The following is an 18,691-nucleotide window of genomic DNA, read 5'->3' as shown; positions in this document are numbered from 1 at the left end:
CCAGAGTTGATCAGGGTCCTTTGATTTGGAACCAAGTGGAGGGTGTCAACCAAAGGCTTTGTCAAATCTGTGATAGTCTTGGCTGCAAATTTCTAGACCTGTGTTATCATGTGGGAATTTGTAGGACTCCACCTGATACATCAGAGGTGCACTACACAAAGGGAGCAGCTACTCGGGTAGCAGAGTACTTGTTGAGTGCACATCAGGGTTTTTTAGGCTGGGCAATTGTTTGAGGTGCTCTGATGAACACTCGCCAATCAATATGCAGCAAGGGAAGTCAAACAGTGCTCAGAATAAAGACACTTTGACTGTCATAATTTTATTTATCTGTAATAAAGTTCCTGAATTTACTGCCCTCCAGGAAATTTCTCATGCTCAAATTATTCTTGGGACCAAGAGCTGGCTGAAACCCGAAGTGGGAAGCTCTGGGATATTTAGCGAGTTGTGGAAAATTTATTGAAGAGACAAATTAGAGGCCATTGGAGGGGGAGTGTTCATTGCAGCTGACAAAAGTACTGTTTCTAGTGAGATCAAAGTTGAGTGTGACAGTGAAATTATCTGGTCGCGTATAACAGGTGTAATGAAAACTAAGTTAAGTGTTAGATGTTTTTATCAGCCAGCCAATTCTGCTGTGACAGTTCTAGAGTCGTTCAAGGAAAGTCTAGGGTCAATAGTGTGTAAATACCCAGATCATGCAACACTTGTTGGAGGTGACTTTAACCTACCTAGTATAGATTGGGATGTCTATGGATTCATTGCAGGGGGATACAGACAGACAGTCATGCAAAATACTTGAACGTTTTAAGGAAATGTCTTGAGCAGCTAGCTCAGCACCCCACACGAAATGGAAATATCTTAGACCTAGTAGCTACAAATAGGCCAGATCTTATCAACAATGTCAGTATAGAAACAGGGATTAGCGATCATAATGTCATTATAACAACTGTAATTACAAAAGTTAATAAATCAGTCGAGAAGGCTAGGAGAGTGTTCTGCTATCTGCTAGATAGAGCAGGTAAGTAGTTATTAGCATCTCACTTGAGAAAGTAAATTGACACCAATTAGTTGCAATAAGATGGATGTAGAGGAATTATGGACAAAGATTAAGCAGATTGTAAATCTTGTCTGGAGAGTTGTGTGCCTAGTAAGTGGAATAAAGATGAAAAAGGCTCGCCATGTGTTATAACAAAATTCAAGGGATGCTGAGGAAGCAGAGGGTGTTGCACTCTTGGTTCAAACGGGAACACACACATGTTGACAAGTGAAGGTTAGTAGAGATTCAGGTGTCTGTGAAAAGAGCTATGCGTGAAGTGTACAACAACTACCACCATGACCTGGCAGAGAACCAGAGGAAATTCTGGTCTTATGTAAAATCACTAAGTGGGACTAAGACTTCCATTTGGTTCCTTGTTGATGAGTCTGGTGTGGCAGTTGAAGATCCTGTAGCCAAGGTAGACACAAAGCCCACACCTACCACAATAGACCAAGTTTATATGCCAACTAGCTCTGTAGATGATGTGATTGAAGAACTGTACGATGAGATAAAAGAAATTATTCGGATAGTTAAGGTAGATGAAAATTTAATAGTCATGGGGGACTGTAATTCGGTAGTAGGAAAAGGAAGAGAAGGTAAAGCAGTAGCTGAATATGGACTAGGGCTAAGGAATGAAAGAGAAAGCTGCCTGGTAGAATTTTGTATTGAGCATACCTTAATAATCGCTGACACTTTGTTTACGAATCATGAGAGAAAGTTGTATACGTGGAATAGACCTGGAAACACCAAAAAGTTTCAAATTGATTATATAATGGTAAGACAGAGACTTAGGAACCAGGTTTTAGATTTTAAGACATTTCCAGGGGCAGATGTGGACTCTGACCACAATTTACTGGTTATGAATGGTAGATAAAACTGAAGAAACTGCAAAAAGGTAGGAATCTCAGGATATGGGACCTGGATAACCTGAAAGAACCAGAGGTTGTAGAGAGTTTCAAATGGAGCATTAGGGTATGATTGACAAGAACAGGAGGAAAGAATACAGTAGAAGAAGAGTTGGTAGCTTTGAGAGATGAAATAGTGAAGGCAGTAGAGGATCAAGTAGGTAAAAAATTGAAGGCTAGTAGAAATCCTAAGGTAACACAAGAGAGACTGAATTTAATTGATGAAAGGAGAAAGTATAAAAATGCAGTAAATAAAGCAGGAAAAGGAATACAAACATCTCAAAAAATGAGATCGACAGGAAGTGCAAATTGGCTCAGCAGGAATGGATAGAGGACAAATGTAAGAATGTAGAAGCATATATCACTAGGAGTGAGATAGATGCCACCTACAGAAATGTTAAAGAGACCTTTGGAGAAAAGAGAACCACCTGTATGAATATCAAAAGTTCAGATGAAAAACCAGTCCTAAGCAAAGAAGGAAAGTGGAAAGGTGGAAGGGGTATATTGAGGGTCTATACAAGGGTGATATTATGGAAATGGAAGAAGACGTAGATGAAGATGAGATGAGAAATACAATACTGCGGGAAGAGTTTGACAGATCACTGAAAGATCTAAGTCAAAACAAGGCCCCAGGAGCAGACAGCATTCTATTAGAACTACTGAGAGCCTTGGGAGACCAGCCACAACAAAACTCTTCCATCTGGTGACAGGCGAAATAACATCAGACTTCAAGAAGAATATAATAATTCCAATTCCAGAGGAGAGGCTGACAGGTGTGAAAATTACCAAACTATCCGTTTAGTAAGTCACGGTTGCAAAATATTAACACGAATCCTTTACAGATAAATGGAAAAATGGTAGAAGCTGACCTCAAGGAAGATCAGTTTGGACTCCATAGAAATGTAGGAACACGCGAAACAATACTGACCCTATGACTTATCTTAGAAGGTAGGTTAAGGAAAGGCAAACCTACGTTTCTAGCATTTGTAGACTTAGAGAAAGCTTTTGACAATGTTGACTGGAATACTCTCTTTCAAATTCTGATGGTGGCAGTGGTGAAATACAAGGAGTGAAGGGCTATTCAAAATTTGTACAGAAACCAGACAGCAGTTACAAGAGTTGAGGGGCATGAAAGGGAAGCAGCGGTTGGGAAGGGAGTGAGACAGGGTTGTAGCCTATCCCCGATGTTATTCAATCTGTATATTGAGCGAGCAGTGAAGGAAACAAAAGAAAAATTTGGAGTAGGAATTAAAATCCATGGAGAAGAAATAAAAACCTTGAGGTTTGCCAATGACACTGTAATTCTGTCAGAGACAGCAAAGACTTGGAAGAGCAGTTGAAAGGAATGGACAGTCTCTTGAAAGGAGGATATAAGATGAACATCAACTAAAGCAAAACGACGATAATGGAATGTAGTCGAATTAAATCAGGTGATGCTGAAGGAATTAGATTAGGAAATGAGACACTTAAAGTAGTAGATGAGTTTTGCTATTTGGGCAGCAAAATAACTGATGATGGTCGAGGTACAGAAAATATAAAATGTAGACTGGTGATGGCAGGGAAAGAGTTTCTGAAGAAGAGAATTCTGTTAACATCCAGTATAGTTTTAACTGTCCGAAGTCTTTTCTGGAAGTACTTGTATGGAGTGTGGCCATGTGTGGAAGTGAAACATGGATAATAAACAATTTAGACAAGAAGAGAATAGAAGCTTTTGAAATGTCGTACCACAGAAGAATGCTGAAGATTAGATGGGTAGATCATGTAACTAATGAGGAGGTACTGAATAGAATTGGAGAGAAGAGGAATTTGTAAAACAACTTGACTAGAAGAAGGGATCAGTTGGTAGGACACATTCTGAGGCATCAAGGGACCACCAATTTAGTATTGAAGGGAAGGATGGAGGGTAAAAATAGCAGAGGGAGGCCAAGAGGTGAATAAACTAAGCAGATTCCGAAAGATGTAGGTTGCAGTAGTTACTCGGAGATGAAGAGACTTGCACAGGATAGAGTAGCATGGAGAGCTGCATCAAACCAGTCTCTGGCCTGAAGACCACAACAACAACATGTTGTCCTCATAGGCGAATGTTCATCAGAGACAAGGGCATCATCAGGAGTGCTTCAGGGCAGTGTGATAGAACTACTGCTGTTCTCTATAGACATAAATGATTTGGCAGACAAGTTGGGTGGCAATCTGTGGTTGTTAGCTGATGATGCTATGGTGTATGGTAAGGTGTTGAAGTTGAGTGACTGTAGGAGGATACAAGATGACTCAGATAAAATTTTCAGTTGGTGTGATGAATGGCAGCTTGCCCTACATGTGGAAAAATGTAAGTTAATGCAGATGAGTAGGAATATCAAACCTCTAAGGTTCACATAAAGTATTGCTAGTGTCCTCTTTGACGCAGTCAAGTCATTTAAATATCTTGGCGTAATGTTGCAAAATGCTATAAAATGGAACGAGCATGTGAGAACTGTGATAGGGAAGGCGAATGGTTGACTTTGGTTTATTGGGAGAATTTTCGGAAAGAGTAGTTCACCTGTAAAGGAGACTGCATATAGGATGCTGGTGTGACCTATTCTTGGGTAGTGCTCGAGTGTTTGAGATCCATACCAGGTTGGATTGAAGGAAGACACTGAAGCAATTCAGAGGCAGGCTGCTAGATTTGTTATCAGTAGGTTCACGCATCACGTGTTACGGAGATGCTTTGGGAACTCAAATGGGACTCCCTGGAGGGAAGACAATGTTCTCTTCGAGAAACACTATTGAGAAAGTTTAGAGAACTGGCATTTGAAGCTGACTGCCAAACAATTCTACTGCCGTCAGGACTACCAAGATAAGATACAAAAAATTAGTGCTCATGTAGCAGCATATAGTGGTACAGGGTACCCTCTGCCATGCACCATACCGTGGATTGCAGAATATTGATACAGATGTAGAATACATCGTAATTTTTCAAGGTGACACAGCTTACTGACAAGCTAATGTCATTTGGTGTTCTGTGTCACACAATGCTGTCAGATCTGTATGATTAAGTGCATGAAAAAGTCAAATGCTTTAGGAATGTAATACAGGAGTTTTACAGAGATACAAACAAGACCTATAAACAAAACTGTCAAATAAATTAATATCTGAAACTTGCTGGCAGATTAAAACTGTATGCTAGACTGAGATTCAAACTCAGAACCTTTGCCTTTCATGGGTAAGTGCTCTAGCAATTGAGCTACCCAAGCATGACTCACGACCCATCCTCAGTTTTGCGTCTGCAGTACCTCATCTCCTACCTTCCAAACTTCATAGAAACTCTCATGTGAAACTTGCACAAGCAGCACTCCTGGAAGAAACAATATTGTGGAGACATGTCTTAGTTAAAGCCTGGGAGATGTTTCCAGAATGAGATTTTCACTCTGCAGCTGTGATGCACTGATATGAAATTCCTGGCAGATTAAAATTGTGTGCTAGACCTGGACAAGTGCTCTACCAACTGAGCTACCCAAATATTACTTATGAGCAATCCTCACAGGTTTACATCTGCCAGTACCTCATTTCTTACCTTCCAAACTTCACAGAAGCTTTGGCTATGCCATGTCTCTGCAATATCATTTTTTCCCAAAGTGCTAGTCTTGCAAGTTTCACAGGAGATCTCCTATGAAGTTTGTAAGGTAGGAGATGACATACTGATGATGGTAAAGGAGTGAAGATGGGTCATGAGTTGTGCTTGGGTATCTCAGTTAGTAGAGCACTTGCCCAAGAAGGGCAAATGTTCCAACATCGAGTCTCGGTCCGACACACAGTTTTAATCTGCCAGGAAGTCTTATATCAGCGCACACTCATTCTGGAAATTAATAGTTATCAAAAATAAAAGGCTGATACCACTTCACAACGATTCAAATCCTAATAATCAGACAAGGTAAAGTAGTGCTTTGACAAATATTTATGTCCCATTATGTGATGGAGAAATACAACCATGGTAGACGCAGGCGGCCATTCAGATTTGGCACTACTTTGAAATATGGAAGGTTGTTGGTTGTACAATTCTTTATTAAGTGTTATGCATTTCCTAATTTTCTCTTGAGACTGAAGCTGTGGAATTAAGTGTACAAAGAAATTACTGATAAGAAATATGTTCTAACATATTTATACATCTTACAAGTAAACCTATCCAAAGGATACACTTTGATTATGATTGGCTTTGACTATGTTGTAGCATAGAGCATAATAAGACATAATTTTTTTTTTTTTTAATATGTTCTCATATGGCCATTAAGGGCTGAAACAAACCCTTGAAAAAAGTTAAGTTTAATATTTCTGAATGAATAATGCTGAAATGATAACAAATATATAAAAAAAAATTTTTTCATAGAAAAGTTCTATGGTTTTCAATGCACATTACAATGGTGCATCCAGATTTGTCAAAACAGTCATTTTTTCAAAATCCCCTCTCCCACTATTTTGTTTCTCATTTCAATATTTGATTAATGGCAAAACGTATAGAATCGTTAATATCAAACTCGATCACATATGATGAAATGGCACTCCAAAGATGCATTTGTCAGAAATAAGCTTCATTGAAGCACACACATATGGGGGCACACATACAGCAATATGGAGATTTTCTAGCTTATTTCTGACGAATGAGTCTTTGGAATACCCCTTCATCATATATGAATGAATTTGGTGTTAATGATGCTATACCTTTTGTTAATTATTCAAATGTTAAAATGAGAAACAAAATAGTAGGGGAGGAGATTTAACAAAAAAACTGTTTTGGCAAATATGGGTGCACTGTTGTAACATACATTCAAAATCATAGAACTTTTATTTGAAGTTTACATATAACCATTTCAACAGTATTCATTCAGAAATATTAAACTCAATTTTTGTTTCAAGGGAGTGTCTCACCCTTTTAATGACCATATGGGCAAATATAAAAAAAATATTTGTCTTTTATTTTGCTCTACAGTACAACATATTCAAAGTCGATCAACATCGAAGTGTATTCGTAAGGTAGGTGTACTTGTTAGTGATGTTTATACAGAATTTTAATTATTATCATACTTACATTTAAATTAAACCTCTATTATTGTAATGTGTAAGAGTTGGTGGGTAAGACTTACTGACTCTCAACATCTCTATATCCTTTCTTTTCAGTATGGGTGGAAAATGACTCATTACACATCATCATGATCTATCATGAAAAATGATACATGACACATGAAACTAACTTTCATAAAATGCTCACAAAAGTGAGCACATAGACTGAAAATAATGCAGATCTCATTTAGGCATATTTGACAGTAGCATTGTGTATGTGAGGAGAACCAGTGCTAAAACAACTGTGGCAGTTAAGCTATCTAAGAAGTAAATGTGGGACAATAGGTGGCACTAGCATTGAGCACAGAAAATAGTTAAAGAGCAACTTTAGAAATAACAGTACACTGTGACGAACTACATGTCAGCACATTGTGAACAACCTATCAAAGATACCTTTATGCTACTTTTATGGAGGAGAAATGCATATATTGACATAAGGTAAAATTTACAAAGCATGAAATGTGCGTCATTGGGTAACATTTTCAATGATGTAACAGAGGTAGTAGTCAGTCAATAATCAAAACAGAAGATCTGTTTGCAACCATTAGTTGGTGCAGTATAATGAAAACATAAAATCGATATGAATCACAAATAAAATAATGTATAAGTTGTGAAAGACTAAGTTTACAATCATCACAAACAAAACTGTTACAAGAGTATCACCAACAATAGTCGAATATATAATAAATTACATACAGCAGAGGTAAGCCTTGATGAGTGGAAACACCTTCGAATAAAAAGAAAGTTAATATTACAATTAATTTTTTAAAATTTGTTTTATATTAAAAAGTATAATGATATAATATTGGACTGTATAACAGCCTAGCTTTAAGAAGATGCATCAGGACAACAGAAACCACCTTTGCATATTGTGTTTGAGGATGTAGATTTTGGATCATTAGTTGCCAAAAACTGATGCCTAGGCATGTGTAATGCTGGAATAGTGGTCATACTATTTTAGAATTAATGGACTGCATATGAATATGCAGTTATACTTAATGTAATGTGAACACATATAACAGTATGGAAATGCAGAGTTATACGCAACAAAAATAAGTTCTTTGAAATGATAGCAAACCCTAAATGTTCAACTTTCATAAGGTTAACCACAACATAATGCACATGTATCCAAGAGGAGATGTTAAATTTACTGTGCCCATAGTGTGACACCCACGACATGGAAGCACACACATGTTGTGATGACACTGTAAAGTAAGTCAAATGAATAGTATGAAGTATTAATGTTAGTGAAGTGTTAACTACTGATGTGAAATGAGCATCTGTAATTAATGGAGCTACACAGCAAGGCTGCACGAACAGTGGCTCCATCTCTTGGGGCAGACTCCTACAGAGGAAGCCTGGTGAGATAGCTACATCAGAACAGCCCATGAAAATGGTGGCATCATCTAACACGGTGGAAGATAACTAATGTACAATCAGCCATAGTGGCTGCATCACATATAACTCATGAAGACTAGATTATTACGCCTAATCTAAGCACTCTTAGAACAACTAGACCAAGTCAGCTGAAAAACAAAATCAATTCCTGTAACTCAATTAATTCCGTAACCTCACTATGGGAAAGCACATTACGGGTCAATAAATTCTTTCTAATTATATCAACAGTTTCATTAATTGCTATATGCGAGTACAAGTTAACAACATCCAGTGAAGCTACATGGGACAGGGAAGGGTTGCATTCAAGACATTACCTAACAACGCACATTTCATGCTATGTCAATTTTACCTAATGTCAATACATGAGTTTCTCTTCCATAAAAGTAGCATACACATACCTTTGTTAAGTTGCTCACAATGTTCTGACATGTAGTGCATTGCATTCATTGCAATGTATAGTTCTTTGCAAAGTCACTCTTTGAATTAATTTCTGTGTTCTAAGCTGGCATTACCTATTGTGTTTCATTTACTTCTTAAATAGCTTAACTGCAACAGTCAGTTTGGAACTGGTTCCTTTCGAATTGATAATGGCACTGTAAAATATGGCTTGATGAGATCTTCATTATACTCAGTCTGTGTGCTCATTTTCATGAGCTTTTTACTGAAGTTTGATTTAAATGTGAGTATAATATTAATTGAAAGTTCTGTGTATGGACCATTAAAATGCATACTTATATTAGTACATATTTGTTATCATTAATTTGTTTGTACACTTTATTTTACAGTTTCAGTCTGATGAGGAAATTCTTAAAGGCCAATGCTTAATAAACAATTGTGTGATCAAGACTTTTCCATATTTCAAAGTTGTGGTAAATATTTATTTATTCAAAGTATGCTATACAGTAGAGTTGTAAGCACTGTGCATCAAGAGACTACTGAAACCAGAATATCCATATTCATTGTATAGGATACTGACAAAAAGAATTCCCACCTCCCCCCCCCCCCCCCCTTCTAGATCTTTAGGTCCAGTTTCACATCGCTTGAGTCATATATATGTAAATGTAATTGGTAATTTACATAAAGTAGTCTTACATGAATGTGCTAATGAATAAGGCTGGCAGGCCTGCTTGAGAAATAAAGCAACCAAGATTAATGGCTCATTAGATTTTTAGCTTATTGTTTGCTCTCAGTGGAGGAGATAAAGCTTGTATAAATTCAAAGATGAAACAAAATGGTAATTCTACATATAACTAATTACTGAGAATAATAACTGATAATGAACATCCACTGTGAAATATCATCGTACTCTACATGTGTTTCATCACACCAAATAAACAATATATGTGAAGCGGACTAATAAACACAGAATTTTTTGCAAAGGAAACAGAGTGTGAGAGTAAAAATTATTGATAATTCAAGAAATTGTTCTTTAATTTTCCAAGCAATCACATTTTCAGCATCACTTAATAAGTCACTGAATTTACTGGAGATGCATGATATACAGTCTGTGGCAATAGAATACTGACAATGCACTATGGGTGTGTCAGTGGTGCCTCATCAGCCCTCGCCCCCTCCCTCGCAAAAAACCACACACTCACTTTGCTGTGTGTGTGTGTGTGTGTGTGTGTGTGTGTGTGTGTGTGTGTGTGTGTGGGCGCGCGCGCGCGCTCGTGGAAGGGATTAGGAAAAATGAACTTAAGCTAATATTACACTTGATATACTTGCCATTAAAAAAAAAAAGACTTTATGAATGACAAACATTGCAACATGTTTATCGAATACTTTACAGCTGTTGCTGTTTGACCTAGGAACTGTGTATTTAACATCAAATTTTCACAAATGAAAAGTGGCACAACATATGATAATTTGGAAAATGGAACATTTTTGTGAAAATAAACAATCCCTATTGAAGGTGATGCTGCCAATTTAGGTATGTATTTACCTCCTGTGGTAGAGAAGTTTAATTTTTCACCAGTGGTGTCTTTCAGTCTTCCTTTCGCAACTGCACTGTCCTTTTCCATCCCAGAAGATCTTGAGTGCTGATCTTCAGCTAAATCTAAAGATTTTTCCTGAAATTGCAAAACCTCATTTACTGGAGAACGCTTTTATTTCTGCTTTAAAAATTCAATAGGACAAAAATCAACACAGCACGCCTACTCACCAGGGTCTTTGTTTCTTGATGAAAATGCTCATTTTCTGATTCATCACTTTCCCATAAATCAACTGATTTATCTAATTCCAAGTCCAAAAGATCTTCAAGTTCATCTAAGGTTCTGTCATCGGGGGTATTAGCTATTTTAGTGACAGTTTCCATTTCCTTCTCTACCTTAGTTTCTGATAACTGATCCAAGCTATTTGTTTTACAAGAATGTTCAAGAGAATCTGAGGAATCAAATTTTCTTTTTTTAGTCTCCTGAATAGGAACATTATCATTCACCATACTTCTACCTGTGTCGATAACATCAGAGTTTGGTGCCAATGACTTTGGTTCATCCTGACACATCGCCACTATATGTCCTTTCTTGTTTTTATCTTTCATCCTATATTTATGTGAAGTTTTTCTTTCTGTTTTTTTTGTGCAGTTTTTGGACATCGGCTCAGATCTGGTCTGTGTAACACTTTCATCATGATTTTTTCTTAACGACTTAACTTTGCTGCCACTATCAGTGGTAACTGAGCATGCTGAAGCTCCTTGCCAACAACTGATGTCATTGTTTTTCAAAGAATTAGAAACAGGGGGATTCTTGTAACCTAGAGATGAGGTTTGGATTCTGAGAGGCACTGTATAGTATTTATTTTCTGACTCAGAGTTTTTCTCAGGTGATGGGCTCAGGCTTGGTGTCTGACTCCGACTTTTCTGGGTTGAGGGGTTATCTGAATGACAATATAATTCTTCTACTGATGTATTATTCTTTCGATTGTCATGCATGGGCTTTCCATGAATTAAACCTACATCTTTTCTCCGTAATGAATGATCATCTTCATGAGCCCCTGAGAAAGAGAATGAGTTCTGTGGAGAGAGAGGTGAAAATGATGCCATTAAATGTGGTGATGCTTTTCTTTGTGGACTTCTGTAACATTTATCCGTGTGAGAAGGTTTCACCTCTGGAGAAGTAGAGACCTGATGGTCATATGGTGATGTTGTGTAATGCACATTTTCTCTGTCTTTAGAAGACATATGAGATGATTTTCTTGGTAGTTTTTCTGGGGACTTTTTTCTGGTACTTGATACACCATACATTTTAATTGGACAGGGAGATGGGCTCCTACCCTTTGAATGCTTCCTATTCAAATGTAGTTGCTCTAGACTTATTGGAGGCGAATTCGAAACTCTTGAAACTGGTGATTTGCTTTTCTGCATGGCATGTTTTGAAACATTTGACCTATTTGAAGGAAAATTTATAGGTGATCTCTTCCGCTGCACATCTGGTGAGTGTCTTTTGGGTGATGCAAATGTTCTTTGGATAATGGGTGACTTTACATATCCTTTTCCTGGTGATAGTGAATGCCTCCTGCACTTTGGAGAAATGGATTTCTTCTGTGATGTAATACTTCTCCGGTCATGTGCCTGCATTCTAACTGGAGATATTTTGCATTGTGGTGACTTTTGTCTTTCCCTTGGTGAGCCAGACCTGCCTGGTGAAATGTAATTTCTGGATCTTGGTGATAATGACTGCTTTCTAGAGCATCTGGAATGTGAAGGAGAATAATGGTTGTCAGAATATCTCCTAGATGGTGATCTTGACAGCTTTCTGAATTGTGATGCAGATTTTCTAGCTGGAGACCAAGTGGGACTACGAGACCTCTTCATCTGACTGACTTGTCTGGGACTACAAGATCTCCGTATTTGGGTGGCTGACCTAGGGCTACATGACTTCTGCACGCGAGTACATGATCTGGGACTGGAGGATTTCCTCCTGTGTTCAGTTAATCTTGGACTAAAAGATATGCACATCTGAGCAGTTTGTCTCGGACTACCAGATCTCTTTATCAGAGCAACTCTTCTTGGACTACCAGAGCTCCGCACATGAGCAGCTGGTCTTGGACTATTAGATCTCAGTACCTTTGTGGCTGTTCTTGGACTGTCAGATCTACACACATTAGCAGTTGGTCTGGGACTTCCTGATCTTCGTATCTTAGCAGCTGGCTGTGGACTAAAAGAACTCCGTATTTTAGCAGGTGGTCTTGGACTGAGAGATCTTCGTACAATAGCCATTGGTCTTGGACTGGGAGATCTCCGAATATTAGTACCTGGTCTTGGACTCAGAGATCTTCTCAAATTTGTGGCTGGTCTTGGGCTAATAGAGCTCTGCATATTAGAGGCTGGTGTTGGACTAACAGATCTCTGTACCTTAGCTGCTGTTCTTGGACTGTGAGACTTCCGTATATTCGTGGCAGGGCTTGGACTTCTAGATCTACGCAGATTAGTACGTGGTCTTGGACTGTGCGATCTCCGCATATCAGAAGCTGATCTTGGACTCCGAGATCTACGAGTACTCACTATCGGTCTCGGGCTGCGAGATCTTCGCATACTCACTGCTGGTCTGGGACTGTGAGATCTCAGCACACTCACAGATGGTCTTGGACTGTGAGATCGTCGCACACTACCAGCTGGTCTTGGACTGCGAGATCTTCGAGTACTGTTAACTGGTCTTGGACTGCGAGATCTTCGGGTATCGGTAGATGGTCTCGGACTGCGAGATCTCCGGGTACTAGAAGATGGCCGTGGACTGCGAGATCTCTGCATACATGTTACAGGTCTTGGGCTGTGAGATCTATGAATGCTCATTAGTGGTCCTGGACTGCGAGATCTGTTTGAGCTCATTTCCGGTCCTGGACTGCGAGATATCCGTGTGCCTTTGGCCGGTCCTGGACTGTGAGATCTCTTTTTGCTCTTAGCCACTCCTGGACTGCGAGATCTCCTTGTACTCTTGGTCGGTCCTGGACTGCGAGATCTTCGTGTGGTCATTGTCGGTCCTGGACTGCGAGATCTTCGTGTGGTCATTGTCGGTCCTGGACTGCGAGATCTTCGTGTGGTCATTGTCGGTCCTGGACTGCGAGATCTTCGTGTGAACTTTGCCGATCCTGGACTGCGAGATCTTCGTGTAGTCATTGCCGGTCCTGGACTGCGAGATCTTCGTGTGCACATTGCCGGTCCTGGACTGCGAGATCTCCGTGTGCTCACTGTCCGTCCTGGACTGCGAGATCTCCGTGTGCTCACTGCCCGTCCTGGACTGCGAGATCTCCGTGTGCTCATTGCCTGTCCTGGACTGCGAGATCTCCGTGTGCCCATTCCCCTTCCTGGACTGCGAGATCTCCGTGTGCCCACTGCCCTTCCTGGACTGCGAGATCTCCGTGTGCCCACTGCCCTTCCTGGACTGCGAGATCTCCGTGTGCCCACTGCCCTTCCTGGACTGCGAGATCTCCGTGTGCCCACTGCCCTTCCTGGACTGCGAGATCTCCGTGTGCTCACTGCCCGTCCTGGACTGCGAGATCTCCGTGTGCTCACTGCCGGTCCTGGACTGCGAGATCTCCGTGTGCTCATTCCCCGTCCTGGACTGCGAGATCTCCGTGTGCTCACTGCTGGTCCTGGACTGCGAGATCTCCGTGTGCTGACTGCCGGACCTGGACTGCGAGATCTCCGTGTGTTCACTGCTGGTCTTGGACTGCGAGATCTCCGTGTGCTCATTGCCGGTCCTGAACTGCGTGATCTCCGTGTACATGTTGCAGGTCCTGGACTGCGAGATCTCTGCGTACTCACTGTCGGTCCAGGACTGCGGGATCTCCGTGCACTCATTGCCGGTCTCGGGCTGCGAGATCTCCTCGCATTCCTTGCAGGTCCTGGACTATGAGATCTCCGTGTATTTGTTGATGGTCCTGGACTGCGCGATCTACGCATGTTCTTTGCTGGTCCTGGACTGCGTGATTTATGCTTGCTCGTCACTGGCCCTGGACTGCGCGACCTACGCTTGCTCGTCACTGGCCCAGGACTGCGCGATCTACGCATGCTCGTCACTGACCCTGGACTGCGTGATCTACACATGCTCGTCCTTGGCCCTGGGCTGCGTGATCTACGCATGCTCGTCCTTGGCCCTGGGCTGCGTGATCTACGCATGCTCGTCCTTGGCCCTGGGCTGCGTGATCTACGCATGCTCGTCCTTGGCCCTGGACTGCGTGATCTCCGCATGCTCCTCCTTGGTCCTGGACTGCGTGATCTCCGCATGCTTGTCATTGGGTGTGGACTGTGTGATCTCCGCATGCTCGTCATTGGGCCTGGACTGCGTGATCTCCGCATGCTCCTCGCTGGACCTGGGCTGCGTGATCTCTGCCTGCTCCTCACTGGACCTGGACTGCGTGACCTCCACCTGTTCCTTGCTGCCACTGGACTGGGTGATCTCCGCATGCTTGTCACTGGCTGTGGACTGCGTGATCTCCGCATTCTTGTCGCTGGCCCTGGACTGTGTGATCTCCGCATGCTTGTTGCTGGCCCTGGACTGCGTGATCTCCGCATGTTCGTTGCTGGCCCTGGACTGCGGGACCTTTGCAAACTCGTTGCTGGCCCTGGACTACGTGACCTCCGCATGCTCTTTGCTGGCCCTGGACTGCGTGACCTCCGCATGCTCTTTGCTGGCCCCGGACTGCGTGACCTCCGCATACTCTTTGCTGGCCCTGGACTGCGTGACCTCCGCTTGCTCTTCACTGGCCCTGGGCTGCATGACCTCCGCTTGCTCTTCACTGGCCCTGGGCTGCATGACCTCCGCTTGCTCTTCACTGGCCCTGGGCTGCATGACCTCCGCTTGCTCTTTACTGGCCCGGGACTCCGTGATCTCCACATGCTTGTCACTGGCCCTGGACTCCGTGATCTCCGCATGCTTGTCCCTGACCCTGGACTGCATGATCTCTGCCTGCTCATCTGCAGCCCTGGACTGCGTGACCTCCGCCTGCTTGTCTGTGGCCCTCGACTGCGTGACCTCTGCCTGCTTGTCTGTGGCCCTGGACTTCGTGACCTCTGCCTGCTTGTCTGTGGCCCTGGACTGCGTGACCTCCGCCTGCTTGTCTGTGGCCCTGGACTGCGTGACCTCCGCCTGCCTGTCTGTGGCCCTGGACTGCACGACCTCCGCATGCTCATCGCCGGTCCTGAACTGTGTGACCTCCGCATGTTCTTCACAGGCCCTGGACTCCGTGACCTCCGCATGTTCGTCAGTGGCTCTGGACTGCGTGACCTCTGTATGTTCATCAGTGGTCCTGGACTGCATGATCTACGCATGGTCATTGCTGGCCCCGGACTGCATGATCTCCGCATACTTATCACTGGTCCTGGACTATGAGATCTCATAGTTGATGATGGTCCTGGACTGCAAGATATACGCATACTTGATACTGGTCCTGGACTACGAGATCTCCGCATAGTCACAGCTGATCTCGGACTGCAAGATCTTCGCAAGTGAGTAGCAGACCTCGGACTGCAGGATTGTCGCTTGTGAGCAATTGATCTTGGACTACGAGATTTCTGGTTATGAGGACTTGATCTTGGAGACCGAGATGTATGCCTGATAGGACTTGATCTCGGACTGCAAGATCTTCGCAAATGAGTGGAAGGTCTTGGGCTAGGTGACCTCACTTGGTGAACTGGAGATTTTGATGTAGAAATTCTCGAAGACCTATGAATGCGTGAAGGACTATGAAACCTATCACTACTGCAAGGAGAATGTGGGCTCCGTGATTGAAGAGAGTGAACTGGTGACGTTTGTGTATATGGTCTTGAATCATAAATCGGTGATCTAGAATTATGAGGGCTTAGTTTACGTACAGGTGACTTGGGGCTTCGTGATTTCACAGCATGTGCAGGTGACCTTCGAATTCGCAATGGAGATCTTGGACTGCGTGATCGGCTGAAGGAGTTTCTTATTTTTGAAGTAGTAGTCCTAGATGGTGATGCCGGAGTTCGTGATCGTCGATAGACAGGGGATTTTGTGCTTTGAGATCTGTTATCGTGAACCTGAGACCTTTCCACTTGAGACACTGAATTATACATTGAAGATGAGTCTGAAACTCTGCTTGCATTGTGGGTTGCTCCAGGACTACATGAGGTGGTTTTGTACAATGAAGACCCTTGGCTTTGACAATTTTCTGGATGGCTACATTGCCCAGGTGAATGAACAGGGGACTGGTTTGGGGTTATTACACTCTTATTGGAACATTTGATGTACTTATTATCAGGTGGTGAATGCCTTGATATTTGAGACATTTTTAAAGTAATATGGGAATTTTCAGCCTGAGCAGCTGGTTCATTGTCTGTGGTCTTCACTGTAGATACTGGCACTGAAATTAGCAGAGTACGTGTTTCTTGGGCTTTAACAGAGGAAAGTGGTTGTCCATTGTCATATGCAGCATCCACAGTGCTGCTGATCACTTCTTTTGTTGTTCCTTGCAGAGCACTAATTGTCACAGAATTTTCACTCACAACATCAGGCTGAACACACACATCACTCACACAAGACTCCAGTTGTTGATCACGGCAAACTTTTACATCAGTTTCTTCCTGCAGAACACTTTTTTCCGGTACCTCCGTTTCACTGTCATCTGCACTTGTTACAGACAGTGAAGTCCTTTCAGTTTTCTTTATCTCTTCTTCTAATTCATCCATTAGTTTTTCCAGACTTTCTTCTTCATTTGTATCCAGTAACAATATGTCAGAATCTTCCTCTGCACTTTCATCTTCTTCAACTCCATTTGTACCACAGTAGCCCATAAAATCTTCATCACTATTATCTGAATTGTCATCATCATATCGGCTGAATTTTGATGGCACTGAAACAAATAAAAATACAGTGCTTACATCCGTCATCTAAGTATATGAAATGGCAGCACTTAATACAAAGGCTCTACTCCCAACTACACTAGTGCAGGATTGCTGCAAGTCATCATGTACCTGTGAACATATTTAGTATTTTAGCATTCATGTGCATGAAGCAATTTAAACTGCTGAAATTCCAAGTCATCTATAAGGGGAGATGGAAGTACCAGTCATGGACAGTAGCACACACAGACTCATGTGTAGGCAGACCAGTACAGGTCTGTAGCCACTACATTAAATGCTCCAGCTGTACTTAAAGACCTGTATGGGATTGTAGCAACTTAATGTGGTCCACTTTTCTTTTTATTTATTTTGTAGAAACTGTGAAGAATTTCAGTACAGGAAACAGCTAATGGCAGCTCCCTGTCTAAAACAAACCATAGGAGAAAAGGTACATCTCACACCCCTAAGAAGCCTAGTATGTCCCACATCTTTGTCAATTATCTAACTTGTTGCACCTCATCACATAAAGGAATTTTGAAATAATGACAGTTTTGGAGGATTTAGAGTGAGAATTGATAGACTGAAGCCATCCCTCCTTGTACTTTTTTTGGGACTAAAATATTTCGCTTCCATTTCACACACCCCCCCCCCCCCCCCCTCCAGCATGTTCTCCCTCCTTCACAACATAATTTTAGGCATTACTTCCAGACACTACTGCATCCTTTTTTTTCTCCTTCAGTTTATATAATAACTCTGTATTTCTTGTTTACCACATCCCAAGGTCCACTTAAATTCCAGCATTATAAACTTAGCCTATAAAAAAGATAATTATCAATATATTCTCCATGACTTATTGCATATACTTCTCGTTATCATCCACCTTTCATTCCATTGTGAGGCTATATGGAATTCCTGTCAGTCTCATTGATGTTTTAAGAAATCTATATCACGATTGCATTGCTGTATAAGAACAGAAGGAGGGAACAACACTTTCCTTAGTGTTCTGACAGGCATCAGACAAAGTTCCATTTTGTCACCATTCATTTTAATATTAGTCATAAATTTCATAATGAGAAAAACTATGGGCAACAGGTATAGATTTTAATGAGCAATCTACACTTATGGATCTGGCAGAAACACTACAAAGTTACAATTAATGACCACCACAGAGGATGGAATGACCAGTTCTGTAGGGCGAATAATAAATAGTGACAAAACAAAAACAAAGGGCACAAAAGTAGAGATGTATATACTTAAATTAATGTGTAACAGAAGGTACTACAAGATGTTGACTAATTTCCATATCTCAGCGGCCTTATCTGTAATAATGGCAATGTAAATGCAGACATCACCAGCAGAAGTAGAAAAGCTTCTTCAGTCTGTAAATAATTCACTTCATCTGCTTTGTTGCCCTCAGCAGCTGGCATCCCTTCTCTCAATCACTGTAACATGCTGAATACTGTT

General features: G+C 41.6%; 1 protein-coding gene across 4 annotated transcripts in view; it reads right to left on the bottom strand.

The window, feature by feature from the left end:
- LOC126471483 (serine/arginine repetitive matrix protein 2-like) overlaps nt 1-18,691 on the bottom strand; it is a 155,716-nt gene that overhangs the window by 61,009 nt on the left and 76,016 nt on the right. For 2 of the 4 annotated variants that reach the window (XM_050099687.1, XM_050099690.1), the window contains exons 4-5: nt 10,589-17,238; nt 10,370-10,496 (exon numbers count right to left, since the gene is read on the bottom strand). In XM_050099687.1, coding sequence (XP_049955644.1) covers nt 10,370-10,496; nt 10,589-17,238 — 6,777 coding nt within the window. The remainder of the gene's footprint in view (nt 1-10,369; nt 10,497-10,588; nt 17,239-18,691) is intronic. The other 2 variants (XM_050099688.1, XM_050099689.1) reach the window with 2 other exon arrangements.

This window comes from Schistocerca serialis, chromosome 3 (genome assembly GCF_023864345.2).
Source record: "Schistocerca serialis cubense isolate TAMUIC-IGC-003099 chromosome 3, iqSchSeri2.2, whole genome shotgun sequence".
NCBI classification, from domain to species: domain Eukaryota; kingdom Metazoa; phylum Arthropoda; class Insecta; order Orthoptera; family Acrididae; genus Schistocerca; species Schistocerca serialis.
Note: the sequence above shows the minus strand (reverse complement) of the source record. Positions and strands in the feature narration are given on the sequence as shown.